This window comes from Thamnophis sirtalis, unplaced genomic scaffold, assembly GCF_051295495.1.
Source record: "Thamnophis sirtalis isolate CommonGarterSnake01/CBP01778 unplaced genomic scaffold, rThaSir2_p1.2 scaffold_4, whole genome shotgun sequence".
Lineage (NCBI taxonomy): Eukaryota > Metazoa > Chordata > Lepidosauria > Squamata > Natricidae > Thamnophis > Thamnophis sirtalis.
The window spans coordinates 106,361,214-106,385,288 of NW_028261384.1; the positions used below are offsets into that span (position 1 = coordinate 106,361,214).

Genomic DNA, 24,075 nt, shown 5'->3' on the forward strand with positions numbered 1-24,075 from the left:
GCTCTATCTTTGTCAGGCAAACTATAACACTTTCTGTGACTATTTGTCTCACAGCAGGCCCAATGTTTGGAGACAAAAGGAAGAGGCGGGTTGGAATTGTGGGCTATGGACATCTAGGTAAGTAGCATTTCTTAACCATATTTGTCTTATCAGTCTCTCCATTCACTGAGTCTCCTAGTAGACAAGCAACGTGTAGTTTTTTTTATGAGCACCTACTTACAGAAAGATTGCCCAATATTTGTGAAAACATGGGTGTCTTTTTACTTCAAAACTGATTTTAACAAATCAATGTGTTTTCTAAAACATTTGAATTGGGATTTGGGAAAGATACCTTGATTTTTACAAGCATTTTGAATGGAGCCTGGTTGGCCAATTTCTGCCAATCCTGTACGTACCATCTTTCCAGGAAAGGCAGCAGGCAACTGCCCTTAATAGGGGCAGAGGAGACATTGGGTGGATGATAGGGGAAGACAAGACTCCCTTAGGATGTGTCACATTTCTCACAGCTTGATAACCTACTGGCAGCAAGTGTCGCTATCTGCCATTCCCCAGAGCACTGCTATAATTGGCCAAATGCTTTGGTTCTTCAGGGAAGAAAAGAGGGTGGGGGGACAACTTCCTGAGGACTTTGCAGAGCCTTAATATATCTATGCTAACCCTTAAAAACTTGCAGTGGTCTGAGGGAGATTAAGGGGTATAATATGTGCCTTAAATCTCTGCAAACATTGGCCCCACCCTGTGTTATCACATCACCTGCCCTATATAAAAACAGCTCAGCTTTTAGCTACTACAAAATTTCCCACTCCTGCACTAGAGGCGGTCAAATGGTTTTCTCCAAAGACTCATATTCTCATATTTTTCAAACCCAGGCTTTTTCTTAGGTCTTGATTTTGACCTGGAGCAAATGCCAAACTGTTCTTTCAGTTTTGATTAGTTTACTGTAACTGTCAGGATCTACTAACCCCTCCTCCCACCCGCTTCTGATTTTTTTCATTGATTTTTGCTTTGGGCTAATAAAACAAGCCTCTATCTTCTTGTACATGTGCTTTTTCCCCTAAGTACATAAGGTTTATTTTGCTGGATCAGAAAAAAGATTAATGTATTGCTCAGCATTCTGTTTCCAATGGTGGTCAAACAAATCTTTCCTGAAGCTCATAAAACACATCCATTGTACTAAGCTATAATGTGATTTGCTTGGTTTTGGCTTAGTGCTATATAAACCATGATTTATGTTTGGGCATATTATAGTTTGCTCCATAAATCATGATTAGGCAAGTTATATCTTAACCTGACATGCATGAACTTAACCAGCGCATAAGAGCCCCCCAAATCATTGGAGATTCTAATCTAAACAAAGGAAATTATTAACACAGAGTCACTCCCCAATATGCCAGAATTTTATGAGTGTATTTTTCTCCCATATCTGGAGCATAACAGGTGCATGAGAGAGTTAAGTCCACAGTGGTGATAATTACTATTTCATTTTCAATCTTCAGGCCAGTATCTGACAGAACGAATTCAGGATGAAGGCTTCCAACATGGTTTGGAATTGGCTTTTGTTTGGAATCGGGATGCCAGTAAGATGGAGGGCACTGTACCAGTGGGGCTGAGGTTGGAGAAGTTGACAGATTTTTCACAATGGTGAGCAGACAAGCCCTTTCACAGTGAAGACAGAAAAAAAATTATTTATGATCTGTCAACATACTTCAGATCATTGCAACATCCCTATGGTCAAATGATTGCAATCGGGGTGCTTGGAAAGTGGCTTACATTAATAATGGTTGCAAAAATTTCGGATCATGTGATCACCATTTTCAATCTTCCCAGCTGATTTTCAATATGCAAAGTTTGTAAGTTAAGGACTACTTATATTGAGTTGAGAGCCACATTCAACCTTTGAGTACTCTGCTTGGGCTACTGCAGTACAAAAATCAAATTCAGTACAAAAAATTAATGTAGTTAGTCGGAATGCTTCCCACCTGTTTAGCAGCCAGTAAAATGCTGTTATTAAGATGTTAGGGCCAAATTCAAGTCATCTCTCATGTCATTGAGTGATTTGGGAAACATCTTCATCTCTCAGCCTATCTCACAGGATTTTTGTTATTGAAAAAAATTGAGGAGGCAATTCTATGAATGGAGAAAAGGTGCCATATTATTTAATGAATTATAATCATCAGATACCAAACTATACACTGTATGGATTATCTCTATAAAAACTGATTTTTTTTATTAAACATGACTTCAATGGACGATTTACAATGTTGCCAGGTTTTATTCTCAAAATCATTACGTTTTTCTCATTGAGAAGACATGTTCTTTATTGGCATTCTTGCCAGGGGAAGTTGATGACCTTCTACTGGCATTCAAAGGTATTTTTATTCAAACAGATACTTGGTTTTGTAAATTGACTGTTAGAGCTACTGCAAACCTAGGCAGAATTGCCTCACATTTATTTGTTCTGACTGACTGGGTTGATGTTTGACCCACCTACCTTTAGGATTTGATTGTTATATTTTGCTTTTTTCCCCACTTTTCTTAGTTGCCTTGAAAGATGAAATACAAATCTAATAAAGATGTATTCAGTAAAAAATCCCACATTCCAACATTAGCATTTCTACGCAGGGCCAGGGAGGATACTTGACAACAGCCCTGGAGTGCTACTGTTGATCAAAATAATTCAGCATTCCCCAGGGTGAGGAAGATTCTGTGATTAAACCGATCTTCTCTGACTAAATGTGATGCCCTCAAGATGTCTAGACTTCCGTTATCATCACCACTACCCTACTGGATGGGGAATAATGGGGAGTTGTAACTGAATACCTGTGGGTCAATCAAGATGAGAAAGGCTGAACTTCAAGGCATGTAAGAATCTCATGGGATCTTATGGAAGAATTCCATTATTTTTTGAGATTTAGTGCAAGGGTTGGTCCATTAAAAATACTTTTCAGTGCTTAAAATGAAGGAGAAATGGATTGTTATCTAGGTACTGCACTGGTTTAATCAAGCTAGCCTTTAGTTGTTATGTTTGTTGCTTATTTCCAAAGCCATCCAGATGTCATTGTTGAAGTGGCACATCCCTGCATTGTCCAGGATTATGGGGACTTCTTCCTTAAAGCTGCAGATTTTATGGTAAGGACTACAGCTGCCTACAGATAGAGGCAGGCAGCATCAGCATATTTTTTTATTTTTTCCAAATATATTTAAAAGTGGACAGGCGAAATGCATCTTTTTGTTTGATTGAATGAAAAAATGTATCCATCTATACTATTGCTGTAAACATATCTGATGAAATATTATCTCTAGCCTTCGACCAGGATTCCTTGCCTGTCTGCCTTTTTAATCCTTTAGATTAGAATATCTTCCACCAATGAATGCACTCCAGATATATTGGTCTTGGAATTCCAGCCAGCCTAGCCAACACTCTTCCCTATGTGTTGGGTTTATAGCCCCTATAATTTGAAACTAGCACAGAAGGTGCTGATTTGGATATTTGCAATTGCATCACATCTGGAGAGACCAGTTTAAGGGTTTACTTAAAAACAATGATATTGAATGGTGTCAAATTTCTTTCTGACTAGTCAAAGCTAAAACTTGCTGGAGACATTCTTCACTTCAGTGTATATTCCTCTAAGGCATTTTGAAGGAATCAATTTATTAAATGAATATTTAGCTAGCAGTGAAAAGACTATGTTCACACTTTAGCCTATCTTCACCCTGCCTCAACCAATGGAGCATCTTGCTCCAAATGTGATATGCAAAACACTCTAAAACATGGCTTCTAGCAGGAATAGGGAATCTTTGGGTGATCAGAGACCATTCAATGTTTTGGAAGGGATCAATGATCATAGAGAGTGAAACAATAATGCAAATTGTGCATGGCTATGTCATGTACATAGGCAGGGACAGGATTTGCTATTTGTTCTGGTGTTTTGGGAGAAAGTTTGATGTTTTATCTGTTCTTATTTTATGTTAAGTTTATTTTTAAAGACTTATGGTAATGTTTTCTATGGTAGAAAATTATGCCATTAAATTTTGACAAATGTTTGAGACAACCCTTGGAGTCTCAGTAAGGGTGGATATTAATTTGGATTACAAAATGTGGTAAATCTAAATTAACATTTCCAAACATGGCGTTTTCTAGATACATAGTCTGACTCCCAGAATTCCTTGTAAGGATGGCCATTAATGAGAAATCTTGAACTTAAAATCTGCATATTTAGAATGTCAGCATGTGAAAGGCTAGTCTAAATGAAATAAATCACATTATCACTTAGTATGCTATTTGTACTCGGTCTCTGTATCCTTCTCCTTTGTATTACTAAATTAAATTATTCTGTACTCAATAATAATTGGAGAAAGCTAGTAAAAATATTGTCCTGAAGCACTCCTTTCCCAGACTCTGCACCATCAACAGTGCAAATGTCTCCATGTCCTCTAGGTCGGGTCACCAACAGCCCTAGCAGATGTGAACACTGAGCTTAGATTACGTGAAGTGGCGAAAAGGACGGGTCATACTCTCTACATCCCCAGTGGGGCTCTATGGGGTGGTCAAGACATTCAAAAGTTGGATGATGCAGGGATGCTCCAGGTAATGCCTATAGAAATGGAGTAAGGTAGCCTTCCTTAAGCTACTGATATCTATAAAAAGTGGGGCTGCATACTCCAGAATTGCCAATCTGGAAAGAAACTGCAGTTATTGCAACTGAAATCTTGGAGTTGTACTCTAGTCCAGATAGAAAACCTTAGCCTAAGAGAAAATGTTGATAAAAGAAAATTTGGACATAAATATTTGAAAAATTACTGACATCATCAAATCCAGATGTGGAAAACTCCAGTTTGAAATACTGGAAAACTTTCAGCCAAGAAATTATGGCGGGGGGGAATTAATACTCTGATTTAATGTAAGGCACATTCTTATTCAGAAGTGGAAATCTTTGCATTAGGGTTCTACTATTAAAAGGCTAAAGAAAGGGATATTTAAGGATTTGTGATTTCTCCCAGATTCCATTTTGTCTTTTCTAGGCATTAACAGTCACCATGACTAAACACCCAGACAGCTTCCGGTTGGGTGGGTCTCTTGGGGAGCTTGCAAAGGGAGCCCATGAGGAAAGAAAGGTGCTGTACAATGGCCCTGTGCGGAGTCTATGTCCTCTGGCCCCCAACAATGTCAACACAATGGCAGCAGCTTGCATTGCTGCTCCAAGTCTGGGCTTTGATGGTGTGAAAGGTTGCCTTGTAGCAGATCCCAAGTAAGTCTTGAGCTAAAGGGTAAGCAGCTTGGTACCCATGAATCCCTCTCTTAGTCTCTAATGCACATCTTGCACCCCTGGTTTTTATTTGGGTTTCTTTTGTTATAAAAAAAGTTTATTTCAGCCTTTTAAAATTTAAATGAAAAGCCTACATGCCTTATCTTTATTTACAAAACTTCTCCTGTTTCCCAAATAGGGCCTGCAGGCATTCTCAGAAAAAAAGAAATGAATGGGGGGAAAAGCCCAGAGATTTGTTTGGGAAAATACCAAGCAGAACTGGCAGCCCTATGTGTCAGAAAAGTCAAGATGATTTCCATGATAGTCATAAAAAGGAGTAGCTTTGCTCACCATGTAGAAATAACGACCTTGTCCTTTTTTTAACCATACACTGTAGACACTCCTGGTATTATTATTTCTTTTTAAAGAAAACTCATATATCTAGGGAATATTCCCTAGAGCCGAGGTGGCGCAGTGGGTAGAGTGCAGTACTGCAGGCTACTTCAGCTGACTGTTATCTGCAGTTCGGCAGTTCAAATCTCACCAGGCTCAAGGTTGACTCAGCCTTCCATCCTTCCGAGGTGGGTAAAATGAGGACCCAGATTGTTGTTGGGGGCAATATGCTGACTCTGTAAACCGCTTAGAGAGGGCTGAAAGCCCTATGAAGCGGTATATAATTCTAACTGCTATTGCTAACTGCTAATATTCTGAGGACTACAATTGGTGTTATATTTTTGATAAATTGATATTTTGTAACTGGACACAAATATCATGGTATCCATTTTCTGAAAGTGCTCAAGACATGATCTCCAATGTGGTAGGTCTCTCCCACCCAAAGATGTAAAAGATGTAGTGTCTCTCAATCTTGGCAATTTTAAGATGAGTGGACCTTAATTTCCAAAATTCCCCAGGCACTATGTTGGCTAGTGCAGCAGTCACCAACTGGTAGTCCACGAGAAAATGTTGGTGGTCCGTAGAAAAATTATTTGCATTTTTATATTGAACTAAATACTATTTATTATTTTAAAAAATTCATAATAGTGGTCCGCGGAATTTAAAATTATGAAATTAGTGGTCCCTGAGGTCTGAAAGTTTGGTGATCCCCTGGGCTACTGAATTCTGGAAGTTGACATCCACACATCTTTGTTGTCAAATTGAAGACCCACTGGTATGAAGCATGTGCCAGCAAACTCATGGCTTTGTGTCATTTTTCTTCTAAATTTCTGGTCTAATTGAACACAATTTTATCTTGCAGCCTTCCCAACTATCATGTGGTGATGATTGAAGCAACAGGCCCAGGGGGCTTCTCAGTCAGCACCAGTCGCAAGAACCCAGCTGCTTGTGGGGCTGTCACGGGGTCAGCCACCTTTGCTACTTTCTGGAGCAGCCTATTGGGTAAGGATTAAAACCTTCCCTTATCCAGAATCTATGAATCCATCATCTAGATTGTAGGTCAGTTTGTTCCGGTTCTGATTTTGATTAAAACAGTATCTGTAATTCTTGGTTGGAACTTAGCTTTCCCCAATCTTTCATGCCAACTGTGCTGGATAGTCATTTCCTAAATCTAACCTAGCATCACTCATCTCACTTCAGACGGAATTGGGTGAATCTAAGTCCAGTGTTTCTAAAAGGCAACAAGTTGGGGAAGTCCAGTTGAATATTACCCTGAACGTGTAACTTTGATAGATGTGCAGATGTGGCAATTTCAACATTAGATTTGCAATTACAAACTACTGTATATCATCAGCTAAATATGCTTTTCTACACAAATCCTTAAGGATACAACATCCCTATCTATGTTTATATCAGACTACCTTGCTAGGTACTCTAAACTAATTTTGTTACAGCAATGTAGTCACTGATGCAGTTGGAATAGATCACTTGAGATCTTGAATAAAATAGGTGTCTCCTTTTACGGAACTATTTATTTTACCAAGAAATAAACATCCTTGTATTTTTAGAAAAAAATTATAAAGGGGTTATTGGAACACTATTGGCTGGTCCCTGATTTTAACTAATTCCTGATCACCATTAAGGATAGTTTTAAATGCTTTTAAAAATTAAGGTGAAAGAATAATGTAGAAAGTAAGTCTTGGCATTCCCATGACAACTTAAGTTATTATACCATATCTAAATTGTTTTGGTTTTCTTTCTTTCTTTCTTTCTTTCTTTCTTTCTTTCTTTCTTTCTTTCTTTCTTTCTTTCTTTCTTTCTTTCTTTCTCTTTCTGGAAAGAGCGATGTGATTCCTGGGCTTTTGACTTGGGCACCAAGGCATACAGTAATCCTATTTGCACCACTGGAGGAATTATATAATTATATAATAAAATAATTGCTATAAGGAAGCAATTAGAAAATTGTTCCTATTATGAATATTACTCTAATGAGTAGAATGCCACATCTCTTGGTTATGCCTTTATTTAAGTTGTATATTATTTGTTTCTTACTTTGCATGATCTTTGAACCTTACTTAATAGTGATCAGGAGTCAGTTTAAGAAAACATAGACGGAGAGAAAGTGTGGTATAGTGGTTAAATTTATTTAGCATATGGCATATCATACATGAACTAGCAATATTTATTAACATTTCACCTAGATTAATAAAACACCATAAAATATAAATGTTAAAAAGATCTATGTTCAAATATTAACATCTACAACATTTAACCATTGAAGCACAGCATTTATATATTTTTTAAATTAAATACTGGACTGGTTCATACCCTTAGTTTACAGCCAGACACAATATGAACTACAGTATGAATTGGGAACGTACATATACACTAAGGGGAGGATACTATGCCCCATTTATACACAGAGTCCTGGCAGATTCCATGTGAGGTATGAATCCTATTCAGGATTATCCACCGTTGACATGATAGTTCAAAGCTTGGCACTTTTTTTTGTATATCTATATATATATCTTGGTTAAATTATTAGCTTTAAACTGGGGATTTCAGATATTATGAATGGAACATCATTGGATTCAATTCATCTACTTCAAGGTCATTGCGGTGGGGATAAATAAAGGGAGATTCTCATGTAATCCACTTTGAGACGGGATATTAATCTTAAAATAAAATAATAAAAACTGAAAAGTAAGTGTTGCAACCCTACTTGGGGAAAGGTCCCCCTGAATTCAGTCATCTTTCCTCAAATATTTGGGACAAAATCAAGCAGCAAGATTTAACCTCTGTGACAAAAGGATGGGAGCTTTAAACTCCCCGCCCCCAAAGCCATGATATTCTTCCCCAAATCTCAGTAGGTGAAATAGTTAGGTGCACCTAGTAGAAATGTCACTCTCTATAAAACTGAGAATTGTAGCTAAGAACTAAGGCTTCCTTTGCAACCTGCTACATGGAGAGAGGAATCAGTTTTAAAAGAGATAAATAGAATCAAACTTTACTTTAAAAAAATAGAGACAATGGCAAAGGGGATTAAAGACACAAAGCGGTTTAAATCACATACAGCATTTTAGGAAAATAAGCAAGAAAAGGTAAGGTTATAAGTAGTTCACAAATTGCTTATTCTTAATATAGAAGCAACTCTAATGTGAAAAGGAGCCATTTGCATAAAATATACAAGGATTGAAACAATTGTAGAGAAGCAATAATCACCAGAGATAATAGACTTAACTTCCCACATTGTTAAAATAAAAATTAATCTTAAAGAATATTTCTACCTAAATGTTTTAGTTTTCACTATTCCTTAGGATAACTTGATCAGTGAAGTTAAAGAATGTGTTAGCTTCTGTGAAGTTCTTTTTAAAATCAGAAACCAAAAAATTCTTCCCTTTTTGCTGTTGAATTCTGGTCAACTAATGGAAGAGACACTCTGAGGTAACCTTAAAACAATACTTTATTGATTCAACAGCAACACAACACCTGTAGAACAACTTCAGCACCACACTCTGCTTGACAGCTATTTGTACTCGAGCTGCCAAGCAGAACAACCAATAGGTATGCAGTAAAAGTCCTGCTTCAGCCAGCCGTGTCTCAGCTAATGAGAGCTGTCCTTTTGTTACTGGGCTGACAGGTCATAGGTCGAGAACTTTTGGCTAGTCATAGGTTAAGGACTTTTGGCCTGTTGCAAGTCAAGGACTTTACACTTGCCATATAACTTTTTACTCAATTTCTCAAAAGTTCAGTTTTGTTTTTGAAAAGGGCCCAATTTAAATATTTTTAGAAAAGAGGAACTGGCTGAGGAAATTGATTTGTTTAGATACTGAACCAAACTTTTGCTTTAGACAATTATAAGGGATTTGGCTAAGAATCAGGTTTGGGAAATCCCGTAAAACCAGTAACCTTTTTCTTCCTATAGCATGCCAAGGGCATGGAGGCCGAGTCTACCTATGCTGAGTTTATGAGATTTCTTCCTAAGAGGATTTACAGAAGATATCTGGAAGTAATTACAATGGAATGGGAAGACCAAGAAAGGTAGCAGCATCTCATTAAAGGAAGCAGAAGAAACCTACTCATACATCTTGGATGGTTTCAGTTTGTCAGTCAAATAAATCAACTTTCTCCAGTCTGAACACCTTGCAAGTGTGCAGACCCCTTTAACCAGCAGAATGATTGCTGAGAATTTTGAGAGTAGAGGTCCACAGAACTGAAGCAGTGCTGAAAATGAGGGAAGTTGCGATGGTGGGATTTATTTACCTTCCCTACCGGTTTGCAAATGTGAGTGCACACGCCACCTTCTGCACATGTATAGAAGGTTGTGCATTATGTTGGGGCAGGTGGGCAGAGTCTCTCACAGCCGTGGCTACCGGTTCACCCGAAGCAGAGCAGACCAGTGAATACCACCTCTGAGAAGCTAATAAAATAACTCATAAGCTTTTGTCTATTTCCTCAAAATCAGTATTTCCCAATATGGCATCTTCCAGATGTGTTAGGAGTACATCTCTTATCATTCCTGCTCAGCATAGTAGCTGATTGGGTGCATTGTTGGGGGCTGTAGTCCAATATCTCTAGTGAACTTGGATAAGTTCACTAGAGAATACTATCCTAAATATGGCTTTTGCTTTCCAAGCTGACAGTGCTTTTGATTCTATCATCCTTCTGGGTTCCTTACATTGTCTACAAAAATAAAGCCAGTTTGGTTGAGTGGGTAAACCACTAGGCAAGAAACCGGAAGACACTGAGTTCGAGAGAGGTTTTATGCATGACAGTGACTTGGGGTTAGTCACTTTCTCTCAGCCCAATCCACCTCACAGGTTTGTTGTTGCAGGGATAATAGGAGGAGAAAGTAGTATTGTGTGTGCCAGCTGCCTTGAGTGATTTACAAAAAATAATAAATGTGACATGGGGATAAACTGATTCAAATGAGACAAAGTTCAGTTGCTGGAATTCTTGCAATCCTATCTCATTCTTTGCAATAAATCTTGTTAAAGAGGCACGGTGACAATTGTGCTTAGGAATATCATTTTTGCTTTTAGCTGGATGCTTAAAGATCTGACAATATGTTATTTGAGAGCAGGTTGCATTATTCTTATCAGAGGGATGTCTCAAGGGAGCTTCTCCTGAAATTCTGAGCATTTTAGAACAGAGCAGAACTACAAGTCCTGAAATCCAAGGGCCCCCATGTGGCCTTACAAAGCTATGAATGCCTCCCAAAGTTGTTACCAAATTGTCATATTTAATATAATAGGTGGAAGAAATATAAAACTCACGAGTAACAGATAATCTAATCTATTATATTTGAGTTTAGTTTATAATAAAATTTTATTCATTACTATACTTCCAGGGTGAAAAGATCACCCAGTAACTCGCTGTTGCCTGAGGAGACACCCAGCAGGAAGCTCTTTTCATGTCCCTTTAATGAGCTTTAATGGTACCTATTTATACTCATGTTTTTACGCTTTTGAACTGCTAGGTGGGTAGGAGCTGGAGCAAATGACGGGAGTTTATCCAGTCACACAATAGCACTTGGGTTTCAAATGTGAGTTGCAAATTTTCAACCCAGCATCGTAATCACATGAGGCACCACTCTCCTTATTCATTAGTATAGAGAGTTAATTCAAATGTAATTCTTATCCTGATCCTATTCACTACTGCAAGATGCATACCAATGATAGGCCCAAATGCAGCTCTCAGATTTAAGAAAGGACATCCTGGTTAGAGAGGTGGGGAATGACACTTGGTGATACTTAACTGCAACACGAGAAGGTCAGCCAGTCTCATAGTGAATGCATGATGCTAGTTAAGAGAAGCACAAACAACAAAAATTACTTATTGGCTAAGGCTACAAAAACCAGGTTTAGGCCTGAAAGCTGGCTGAGTGACTTTGTACCAGTCCCTTTCTCTCAGCCCAACACACTTTACAGGAGGACAATAGGAGATTACTAGGCATGTTCACCATCTTAAGTCATTTATAAAAACAATAATGGCGGAAAACTGCTTTTTTAAAATCTATTTTCCCAAGTATTTATATGCTTACACAGGAAGACTCCTTTATATTCTTTTCTTAATTTATCCATTTAAATGGAATAAAGTCATTAATTATTAAATTCCATTTGATTCTATTTTTTTAATTTAACATAATTAGTATTTAACTTGAAGCTGTCATTCAGCTGAATAATTTTTATAAGGAAATCTGCCATTATGAGCTTCTTTGTTCCATCAATCCTAGGTGTGACTTGAAATATACAGGACATAATTAGTACCCAACTTAAGCAATTTCACAGTCTTTAGGGCAGCAACTTTATTAAGTCAACCTGAAGGTCCTAATAGGTAAAATTTGGAGAGCTTTAGATCTCCTAAATTAGCTATTACATAGTGATAATGGTCATTTAATGTTATTATAGGACTCAGAATAACACTGCTTGATGAAGAAATTAAAACACTTTGCTGTCTATTAAGTTATGAGACATCCCACTTATTTCAAACATCAAAGGAGAAAAATAGCTAGAGGATGTCTGAAAAGATTGTTCCGTGCTACCCAATATCCTTGAGAGAGTGTGTATATGTATGTGTCTGTCTGTCTGTCTGTCTATCTATTGCAACATTACTTCATGTTTCAAAGCAGGTCCCACCAATTTAGCATCCTTCATCTATGCTGTGGTTGCAAATTCCAAAATTCAAAATGTGAAAATTTAAGCAGGTGCTACTGCTCAGCTGACCTTGACTAAGCTCAGAAATTTTAGGCTGGACTGAGATGCTGAAAAGCACCCTAGAAAGCAGTGGGAATAAAATACTACTACGGTGTTGCCAAAAATGCACTGGCCATATCCAGATCTCTCTCAGTTTCAAAAGGGATATTTATGTACAGAATTTGTGGAAACTTTTATAAAGAATGAGTGCCTTTTCAGCATTTTAGCTTCAGAGGAGATTTTTTATCTATTTAACGAAACTTTTAAAGAATGAATGCCTTTTCAGCATTTTACAGCATTGTATGAAATTAAGACAAAGGTAGCAACTCTTTTGGATAGATAGGTGTAGTTAGAATTTTGTCAGCATGTCATAAATACAGACAAAATGGCTGATGGAAGCTCATTTATTCATAAAATGGCTGCCACAATGGCATAAAAGCTATTAGTAGTATTTGTAGAAACTTTATCTTGTTTAGCTGGATGTTCTCTGCCTCCATAGTAAGTAGACACATTTCCAAGCAAAGTGCTGGACTGAAATTATATCCACATTTTTTATTTTATGAGAATGTTTGCCTATGCCGGGGGCATTCTTGTAAATAAAGGTGATTGTAAAACCTGGCATTTAAAAGCATTTCCCTTTTCTATTTATTTGTTTTTCTTTTTTAAATTAAAAGATTAAATGATAAGATCAGGTTGAGCTAGAAGCTATGCAGACCTCGAGAAATGTGTCCTTGAACATATCTGTACTCATAGCACGCTGCTTATACGTAGATTAAGAGCTATTGCCTTTTTTTTCTTACCAGAGCCTGTCATTTATAGACAGAAATTCAACAATGTAATATACCATTTAAAAAGTTACAATGGTGGGTTGCTATACATCTAGAACATCTCCTACACTTTTGGACTATTGTAACAAACTCTATATGAGTTGCCTTTGAAGATTAATCAGATGTTTCAAATGTCCAAAATGTTGCAGCTGAATGAAGCTAAATCGATGTTCCCATATAAATATCTCCAGGATCTACATTGGTTAAAAGTTAACTTCAAGATACAATTCAACATGCTGGTTGCCACCTTTAAAGCCTACACACTTTAGGACTTGTGTACTGCATTTACAAAACCATCTATTTTCATTGGTTTCTACCTGTCCAATAAAGATCTAGAAGAATGACAAAATTCTCATAGTTCCCCTTCTTTGGAATTATATTATCGATAAAATTAAACCCCACTCCCCGAGTGTGTGTGTGTGTGTGTGTGTGTGGTGAAAGTTGAGCATATTCCTATTAATAATAATAGTGTTCTGTCCTTGGAGATACAACCAATGGCTGTCAAGAAATACTACGCCCCAACGCCATCTCATTTTGTTCTCAGGCAATTGTTCAGCAAATGTACCCAAGCTGAGGGAGATACATTGCCTCACTGAGGGCTGCTGCCATCCATTGTGAATTTGGGGACCTGGATGAGGCACTGCTAGAACAATTCATTTACGGCTTCAGAGATATGCTCCTGCAGTGAAGGCTTCTATCTAGGTCTGAGCTCACGTTAAAAATTGCCATGAATGAAGCGCGAGCAACAGAGATGGTCAAAAAAAATCTACATCTGAAATACATCATTATCAAATACATCATCATTTGAAATCTACATCTGAAATACATCATCATTATCAAATGGCTGCTAATCTTCCCTCAATGGCTTCCTCCATCCACCACCAGGATGAAACTGAAGATGTTGATTCTGAGGTGGATCTCGACATCAGCCGCCTCAAGCTATTTGATTAGAGGGGAGTTGGCAATAAAAAGGACTGGAAAGGGTGTTTAAGCTGCGGTGGTAAACACCTTAGGTCTAACTGTAGATTTAAATCTGCCATTTGCTGCCATTGTGGGAGAAACGGCCATATAGTGAGTGTATGCCATGCTGGGCCCCCTGATAACCAGGGTTCTGTTGTTTCTAACCGCCATGGTAATGTCAAAACTGGTGTCAGGCATCAGAACTGTTTTGCTATTGGGAACCATGACGACGACCGCTCTAAATGGGCTATTGACTCTGCCTCTTCGGTGTTGGGTGGTCGCGTTAAGATTCACCTCAAGCTTTCTTCAGAGGGCAAACCCTGTACCATGGAACTTGATACTGGATCGGCTAAATCTATAATATCCTGGGACACTTGCACCACTTTTTGCAAAGTCTACAGCGCCATCAATTGTTGTCTACCCAATGCCATTTGAGGGACTACCAGGGCAACTCTATTCCCATCGTAGGCTGTGGCCAGTTCCTTGTGTAGTATGGCCATTTCCAAGGGCACCTGTCCCTTGTTATAGTAGCAAAGCCTTTGGCTTCGTTACTTGGTCTTGATTGGTTCCAAACATTAGGGTTTTCCATTTCTGGCATTCATTCGACCCTACTGGGGAACGAATTTGACTCTTTGACTCAGGAGTTTGCCGATGTTTTTGATTCCTCCCTCAGGAAATATAAGGGCACTCCTATTTCCCTCAACCTTGATCCACAGATGGCACCCATTCACCTTAAAGCATATAGAGTTCCATTAACATTAAAGGAGAAAGTGGATGCAGAAATAGACAAATTATTAGTGCAGGGGTTTTTAGAACCTGCAGACCACGCAAAGTGGGAAACCCCTATTATAATTCCCCTAAAAGCCAAAGGCATGATAAGAATCTGCACGGACTATAAATCAACTTTAAATAAGGCATTGCAGGAACATCCATACCCTGTTCCAGTGGTTCAGCAAATATTACATTCACTGGGCCAAGGTAAGGTGTTCGCCAAACTGGATTTGGCACAAGCCTACCAGCAATTGCCAATAGATGAGGAAGCTGCGGCTGCGCAGACAATCGTAACTCACCGCGGTACTTTTAAATGTCGCTGGCTTCAGTATGGGGTTAGCATGTCCCCAGGTTTGTTTCAAAGCCTAATGGAGTGAGTGCTCCATAGCACTACCAGGGTCATTCCTTATTTCGACGATGTCCTGATTGCTGCGGATGGTCACTCAGGTGTCACCGAAAAGCTGCTGGTTTTCAGCCGTTTCCATGAGCGAGACTCAGGCTGAAACATTCCAAGTGCAAGCTAGGGGTGCCTCGGTGGAGTTCCTTGGGTATTTGATAGACCAGCATGGGATTCACCCTACTCCAGCTAAAGTGGAGGCTATTATCTCAGCTCCTGTGCAATCCAACAGAACTAAATTGCTGGACAGCTCCGCTGAGTGGGTCTGGACTAGCCGCGAAGTGCATGCGTTCGCGGCTGTCAAAAAGCTGTTAACTTTGGCCCCTATGCTAGTACAATATAATGAACATTTCCCCCTGATTCTTGCTTGTTATGCCTCCCCTTTTGAAGTTGGGGCTGTTTTAAGCCATGTCTATCCTGACGGTACGGACGCTTCTATAGCCATTTACTCCCGCACTTTATCAAAGGCTGAATATAATTATAGTCAGCTTGATAAAGAGGCCCTATCTATCCTGACGGTACAGATGCTCCTATAGCCATTTACTCCCGCACTTTATCAAAGGCTGAATATAATTATAGTCAGCTTGATAAAGAGGCCCTAGCAGCCATTGAGGGAGTAAAACATTTCCACCATTACCTTTATGGCCGTCCATTACATTTAGTGACTGACCATAAACCGCTTCTGGGAATCTTAGCAGGGGATCGGGCCACGCCACTGGTCATCTCCCCATGCATTTCACGTCGGCAAATTTCTGGCTGTTTATTCTTATCAAAAAATTCATAGACCAGGAAAACATATGGGGCATGTGATGCTCTGAGGCGCTGCCCATTACTCGTTTTAGTAACAGGCCCGGCCCCTCAAATACTATCTTTTTAGTTGAAGTTCTTAACATGCCCCTATCAGCTACCGATATTGCTCAATATTCATTGAGGGACACCGTCCTCTCCGAGTATTTGATTTGGTATGCAGAGGATGGCCACCATATTAAAGAGACCTTCAGTTCCTTCCATACTACCGATGTAGGGAGGAGTTGTTGGTAATGCAAGGGTGTTTGTTATGGGGCTCTTGCCTCGTGCTTCTGACAGTGTTGTGACAGCACATATTACTCCATCTCCATGAGGGTCATCCAGGTATAGTGTGGATGAAGTCTCTAGGCCGCAGCTATATCTGGTGGCCCTCTATGGACAGCGACATCACGAGCTGTGTGCAACATTGCCCCTCTTGCCAGCAAGTCCGCCTGGAACCTGGCACCGTTCCTGCCAGGGAATGGGACATGCCCATTGCACCATGGAGTCAACTTCATATTGATTTCATGGGTCCAATTGCTGGCTAAACAATTTTTGTCATAGTGGATGCCCTGTCAAAATGGGTGGTACTCTTTCCCATGCGCTGCACCACATCCGAAGCAACCATTGCAGTGATAGACAGGCTTTTTACAACACATGGTCTACCAGACACTTTAGTGTCTGATAATGGATCACAATTCACTTCAGTTAATTTCCAAATGTATTTAGCTGGATTGGGTATCTGGCATGCTTTGGTAGCACCATATCACCTGGCAGGGAATGGGTTAGCTGAACATGCTGTGCACTCGGCTAAGGAGGCAATAAGCTGAATGGGAACAATACTCTGGTCCATCAGGATTGCAACGTACCTTATGACCCAACATATCACACCTTGCCCTACTTCTGGTAAAAGTCCTGCTGAAATTCTCATGGGCCGCCAGCTACGTACCACACTAGATAGGCTCCACCCCTCTTACTCCCCTTATATCTCCTTTACATTAGACCTACCCAGAGCGTTTGCTGTGGGGGAGGGGTATTTGCTCAGAATTTTGCGGGAGAACCAAATGGTTACCAGGCTGGATTACCCAGATAACCGGGCCCTGTTCCTACAGAGTCCAACTCACTGATGGGAGACATTGGTGGTGCCATGTGAACCAGCTGTACTGCCACAACACGGAGGAGGCCCCAAGCCTGCAGACCAGATTGGCCTCCGTCGACAACCCTGATGCCACCTGCTGGCAAGATGTACCATTAATTGTTGAAGCCGAGAGAGCGGTTCCCATTGCGATCTCGGCGGATGACTCACCTGTTGACACAGGCTTAGCATTGGGGGACAGGCCTCCTGTCAATGTAGCTCTTCCTATCCACTCTCCTAATAGAGATCACACTCCTCCTCCGTCACTGGACACACCCATATTAAGACAATCTCAGCCCATACGCCAGAGACCTGCCTATCTGCAAGATTACGTATGTGCAGTCTGGGGGAAAGGAGTGTTGTGTCCTCGGAGATACAACAGGCGGCTGTCAAGAAATACAGAAAAGATCTTGATTGGCTGAGATGTGCCTGCTGGCTGGTGGGACAAGCACAACCTTCCTATTGGCTCCCCGTCTGACAGCTACCATATAAATAGCTGTCACACAGGAGTTGTTTATTGTTCTGTTACTGATTGTGTTCTGGTTAATAAATAGTTCTGTTGTAATCATCACCTCCTCAGTCATTTAATACTCTACCAGGAGACATAAAAATAGTTATGATTGATAGATTAGTTTTAAGGAATTCAAGGGGGGGGGAGGAGATTGTTTATGGCCTGGATCAGACCTGGGCATTTAAACAGTGCCCTGGCCACATCCAGGCCTTTGTCTGACCCTGCTCTGGTTAGAATACAAAAAGATATTTGATTATTTGATTTTTTTTTGAATCAGCAGAAAAATTTGGCAATTTATGAAAACCTCAATGATGCTTTGACAAACAAAGCTGGTGGCTAATATGGAAGAGTTAGGAGAGGTTGAAATGAAACATGGAATTTTTCAAGTTGATTCATTATCATCTTTACTCTTTGTACTATCAATGGCCCCACTGACAATTTGGAACAAAACAAACTGTGGTTTATGACTTGGCCAAAGAATGAGTAAGCAGTTTGCATTTACTGTATTTGGATGCTTTAAATTTATTTGGAAAACCAAAGGTTGAACTAGATTCCTTATTAAAAAGCATAGAAGGGTTCAATAAAGATACTGGAATGTGATTTAGTATCAACAAGTGTGCAACTATAGCTATAAAGGCAGGCAAAATTGTTGAAGATAAGGGAATATACCGGTAGCTTAATAATGAAGATTTGATAAAAATGAGAGCACCAAAAAGATATAAATATTTCATAATTTTGGAAGAATTTATTCTTTTATTACAGAATCAAATCAAAGAAAGTACTTCAACCAAATATATTGCATGAGTTTGTAAAATATTAAAATCAAAGCTAAATGATGGAAACATTATTAAAATAATATCTGGGCAAGTTCCTGTTATTCGCTATACAGCAATATAATTGATTGGACTGAGGTGGAACTTGATAACTTGATTCAGAACACTAAAACAACATCAACAACCAACCTTTATGACAATATAGCATGCTTTGCGCCAGGATGAAATTCAACAGGTTCTGACAGGTTCCGGAGAACTGGTAGTGGAAATTTTGAGTAGTTCAGATAACTGGCTAATACCACCTCTGGCTGGCCCCAGAGTGGGGTGGGAATGGAGATTTTGCAATATCCTTCCCCCAGGAATGTCTGATGTAAGTCTACTAGTTGAACATTTATTCAGAAATACGATTGGATTTGGATTTGGATTTGGATTTAACTTTATTTGTATGCCGCCCTTTTCCCTGAGGGGACTCAGGGCGGCTCACAATTCAGGGGGAGGGAAGGACAAAACAAGTTATACACATGAAGACAATACATCGTTAAAAAGCACAACAGTCATACTATTCGGGTGGGGTTGAAGTCTTTAGCCTCAGGCCTGTCAGGACAGCCAGGTTTTAAGGGCTACGCGGAAGGTTTGAAGGGTGGTGAGGGTACGAATCTCCACAGGGAGTTCGTTCCATAGGGTCGGAGCAGCCACCGAGAAGGCTCTCCTCCGGGTAGTTGCCAGTCGACATTGACCGGCTGATGGAATTCGGAGGAGGCCTAATCTATGGGATCTTATTGGCCTAGTAGAGGTAATTGGCAGTAGGCGGTCTCTCAAGTACCCAGATCCAATACCATGAAGGGCTTTGTAGGTGACAACTAGCACCTTGAATTGATTGGAGCTCTGTTCAGTGAGAAGTGTTTAAAATAGCTTCTGTATATCCCAGAATCATTTTAGGAAAGTGGAGAAGGATGGAGTTTGAAATAATGATTTAATTTAATTTAAATATTTTGTCTATATTCAGTCTCAGGATTCCATCTTTTCCTTAGGAAGAAGGATGGTGATTATTGGTTTTAGTTTCTGTGAAACAATCTTAACTGACAAGAGAGGTGGAGTGAAACTATTTCATGGACTTTTTCCATTTGAGAATCATGAGAGCTATAGACTCCCAAGTTCCATGTGGAATTGTGCTTGAAATGAATTATACATAAGCTTTATCTTAGGGAACCCCCATAAAGTACTCCTATTGCTGGAGCCAACTCTCCTTATGCCCTTCCAGGTCTCCTTGCTTATTTAATGCAAACTCTGCAGGTCTCCTGATAGTAGTGGATGGATATTGAGCTTGTCAAATCTCCTTCAGTAATATAAAGTGGCTTCCCTCTTTTTTTAAAAAAGAAAAAGAAAAAGCTATTTAAAAATACTAAAAATGGCTCCATCTCTTTTTGCTTTTGTTTGCATTTGCAAGCGCCTGAAAGGGACACTGCCTTCTTTTGTTTCTCTGGAAATTGACTAATTGTGCTCAGGGCAAAGCAGGTCTGATGGATAAGGAAGATTTTACCCTGGTTAAATAAAATAGACTATTCCAGCATGTGTGGCTGGGGATTTTTTGTGTATTCATTTAAAACTATTGGTAATTATGACACATTGTTTAGTACAATTAAGATAATATCTTAGATTCAGCAATATTTCAGTGGAAGCAGGTGTAAGCTACAAGTAGGCCTCTTAAATACTGAATCTGGTGCAGTCTGGGTTGGTTGATTTATTGTTCATTTATACAATCTTATTCTGGGGCAAGTAGGAGTCTCTGAGGCTTCCCTAGAGTATCATAAGTCTCTGGAAAAGCCAAGGCACCAGCTGTATATAAAGAAGTGTACATCCTTTATTCTCAATATATTTCCAGGAGTAGCTCCCTGGAGTATAAGATTTTGCCAGCTTGAAATAAACAAAAAGTTAATACATGAAATGCATGCTTTAAAAACCCACACATCTTATTTTGGACAAGCTGGAGATAAGAAAAATAATAGCACAATACTGCCAATGGGCATGGCACATTATAACTTCAGGGGAAATAAGTCTTTCCCCTCAAGGAGGCTACAGTCTGACTGCTCAGGCAGGCAAGAAAAGAAGATGGAAGTGAAGCATAGTGGCCTGTCCTTTATCTTATTTTTGAGGTCTCCAGTGTGTTGTTCATGGCAACTCAGGAACATTCCCTACTATTCCAAGTAATATGCTGTGATGTATCAGCTCCAGCATCAATTGTGTTTCCAAAATGGCTCTTAGAGTCTCATGTATGCATCTGATAAAATAAAGATGACAGGTCATTGCAATTTAGTACTTTTTTTATAGAAAAGCCTGCCTCTTCAGAAAACAAAAAAGGCTGAAGTAATTTAAGGATTGTAATAGGGATCATACTGGTAGCTTCCATGGGGTATAAAGAAAGATACTTCCTAAATAACTTTTTAGCAATTGGATCAGCCATGATTACAGTGCAACCATTTGTGAGAGTGTCTGTATCATACTCTTAAGTATTTCAAATGTGCCCCTGATACTTAGGGGAGGCCCTTCCTCTTTTTCCAAACCTTGTTTGGTGATATCTTTCCTCTCCCCCCACCCCCACAGGCTGGCTCCTGATGCCAGGTGGAATCCACACCGTAGCTTTCTGGGGACAGGGAACTATGATCTCAATGTCATCATGGCAGCTCTTCAGAGTGTGGGGTTTGAAGCCATTTGGTGGGATAAACAAAGATAAGGAGTTCCTATCCCTTTACTTTTTCTAGCTCTAAATTAATCATTCTATTTTTTTTTCTTAAGAACAAGCTTCTGTCATTCTCTACTTTTGTGTTCTCCTTCTCTTCCTAACTATCTTTACTGATTCCTCCCTCACCTTCATGCCTCATTGCTTAAGGCATCTTATAATTTAAAAATGACATTGTGCTGTAGCATTTTGAGGCATGCTTGCTAATCTTTTCTCTGTGGCTGTCTTTGGCGCTTCTTCACTGATAGATTGACTAAGCTGGGAGCTGCTTACTATGATGTGAGACCATCCTGTTCGCCTGGCCATTTCAGAATTGTTTTTTTTCACCTTCTTGCCAGCTTAATCTGCTTGCTCTGCCAAGCTCCTTTCTCCCTTTATCTCATAGACCCATCGAGCAGTTGTCCCTGACAGGGCTGGGTTTTCTGTCTCTTCCTGTGAGGTGTCACCACTGGATTGCTGTGTCTCAGCAATCTTGACTCCAAACTGACGGCACCAGCACCAACTGGTGGTGGAGCTGACCTCAGGTACCAATGGGGTGGTAGTCAATGATGTGATTGCCTCCTTCTTCTTGTTTTACTTCCATATTATGAATTCAAAGTGATTTGTCTAAAGTATAACATATGATACATAAGCAATACCAAATACTATGTAATGAAAACCCAACTGAATATAAAAGTTAAAGTTGCTAAAAGGAGAAAAACTGACTGATTGACTGCTCTAAGTAGCCACATCTCTGCCTACTTTTGAACAGCATTCCACAATGCATTTTTAGGATGAAGCTTGGAGAAAGCTAAACACCTTGGAGAATAGTGCTGGGATGGTGAGAATGATGGTTAGAGGCTCACTCACAGGAGACCCTGCTGGATCCCTGATATTATGTTCTTTTTTTTGTCCCCACAGGGTATTTCTTCAGGAGGTGCTTTCCCTTGTGAGTTGCTGTTGGTTGTGCCCCGTGAGGCAGGCGAAGCCAGGCCTTGGCTGAACACTGTGAGGTGATCCCAGACCTCCCATAAAAAACTGCCTGGTCTAAAGATCTTTTTTCTCCCTGCTGCACTCCCTTGCACCACCTGCTGCATGTGATGGGGGGAAGAAGGGAGCACTCCGTTCCTTTTTATACTGCAACTCTGGGTGCCGATGATAGAATCCATCTTACCTTCTCTAAGAAATGATCCTGACTTCCCTCTGTTTCTGCTTGCTTTTTAAAAGCTTGGCTTCTTCTGATATTATGTGAAATAAAGGAAATAATGGAAATGGTGAAGAATAATATTTTGCTAGAATCATGATTTAGGAGAAGAGAGTAATACTTCTGTTACTATATTGTAGCCTCTAAGGTACTTCTGTGCCTTTTAATTTCTGGCTAACAGAAATTCAATAGGAAGATTTTCAACAAAATTGATGTCTTAAAATAGTGGCCTTCCTGAGCGTCTGTTTCCAGCATCCTTCATTGGATGGTGCTGCTGGGAATTGTAGTTCAACGCTGTGAGGAAGGTACTAGGAGTACTTGTGCCTATTGAATTTTTGGATGCCACATAATGAGTAAAGGACAACAATCTGGCACAGTGGATAAAGAAGTGATGATTCTCGCCCAACAAGCGAAAATATTTGCTTCTTTTTCTTTATTTCTTTTATTTCTAAAGGGGACAAAATCGTACTTGGCCAGAGAACAAAGAGTATATAGTGAAAAGTTCAAATACTAAAATGGGATAAAACAGTGGTCAGGACATGGCAGACTAATGCACTACTCAGTTCATTATCCAGTTTTATGTGTTTTTATCCTTTTCTAGGCTGCATTGCCTATTTTGTGAAGTAGAATAGATATATGCTTTCCAAGTTTTATGGTTTTACCAAAACAAAAAAGCCAACAACAACCCTAAAAGGGTAGAAACAAAATGGTGCAATACAAATAAATGTGTGTTTCAGGGGTTTTTGTTTTTTTTCTTCTGGTAGAATGTGATTTGGGGATGGAGGAGAAGATTATATCCCATTTATGTAGAAAGTTGCACTAATCACTAGAAGGCCACTGTTGTCACTTTCTACAGAATGTTAACAATTAAGTGAGCCAAGTGAGCAAAAAGTTCAGTAAAATGCTTTGTTTCAGACATATCAAAATAATTGAGGGCAACTGGGTTGATTTGAAAGTTGGGGCAAAAGGATGGGAAACGTTTTCCTCATTCACCATTTCACAAATGAATGAAGTATGTATTTGCATAAATGTCCCATATGACCATCAAGAACTGCTGCTGAATAAACTGTCAATCACAATTTTCTCTTTTTTAAAAAAAAATCACACTGCAGTGCTTCATATTTGGAAAAGATTTATTAATAATTTCTGGACATCCTTAATATTCAGAAATTATTTATTTATTAAATTTATATACCACTGATCTTCCCTAAATAATGCTAGGTGATTTACCCAGCATAAGAAACCATATAAATACATGAATAAAAACCTAAATTAAAAAGAATTAAAAACAAGTTAAAATTCCTAGTAAAAATAAAAATCAGTGTATAACATTCAAAAGGCTAGGAGGTTAACAAGACAGCAGGAGTGTCCTCAAGCCTCCACCACCAGGGCTGTACCGTACTTTGAGAATTGCCCCGACCCCCAATGCTAATTGACAAAGCCAGGTCCTAACACTTGGGAAACTAGAAGAATGGGGAGGGACCTCATCTCTGAGGATAAGATGTTCCACAGGTTGGGGAAGCAGCTGAGAAGGGCCTCCTAGAGCACACCAGTCAAAACTGTTTGATGGGAAATGTATCCTCCCTGCTTGACCGGGTGGGACAGGTTGATGTATTTGGGACAAGACAGTTCCTCATGTATCCTTATAGGTCTCAAACTAA

At 39.5% G+C, this 24,075-nt stretch overlaps 1 protein-coding gene across 3 annotated transcripts; it reads left to right on the forward strand.

Moving 5' to 3' along the window:
• Window positions 1–34: 34 nt before the first annotated feature.
• Window positions 35–23,460, forward strand: ASPDH (aspartate dehydrogenase domain containing). Of its 3 annotated transcripts, XR_015696458.1 has the most exons (8): window positions 35–117; window positions 1,497–1,641; window positions 3,045–3,129; window positions 4,439–4,588; window positions 5,023–5,249; window positions 6,502–6,641; window positions 9,565–9,680; window positions 22,132–23,460. XR_015696458.1 is itself a non-coding variant. In XM_087713691.1 (7 exons), the coding sequence occupies exons 1-7, from the start codon at window positions 63–65 to the stop codon at window positions 9,600–9,602; spliced, it is 840 nt and encodes a 279-aa protein (XP_087569817.1). In that variant the 5' UTR covers window positions 35–62; the 3' UTR covers window positions 9,603–10,650. The 3 variants fall into 3 exon arrangements, 2 of the variants coding, with proteins under 2 accessions (XP_087569817.1, XP_087569818.1); XM_087713691.1 differs by lacking the exon at window positions 22,132–23,460 and having other exon boundaries at window positions 9,565–10,650; XM_087713692.1 differs by lacking the exon at window positions 9,565–9,680 and having other exon boundaries at window positions 58–117.
• The last annotated feature ends 615 nt before the right edge of the window (window positions 23,461–24,075 follow it).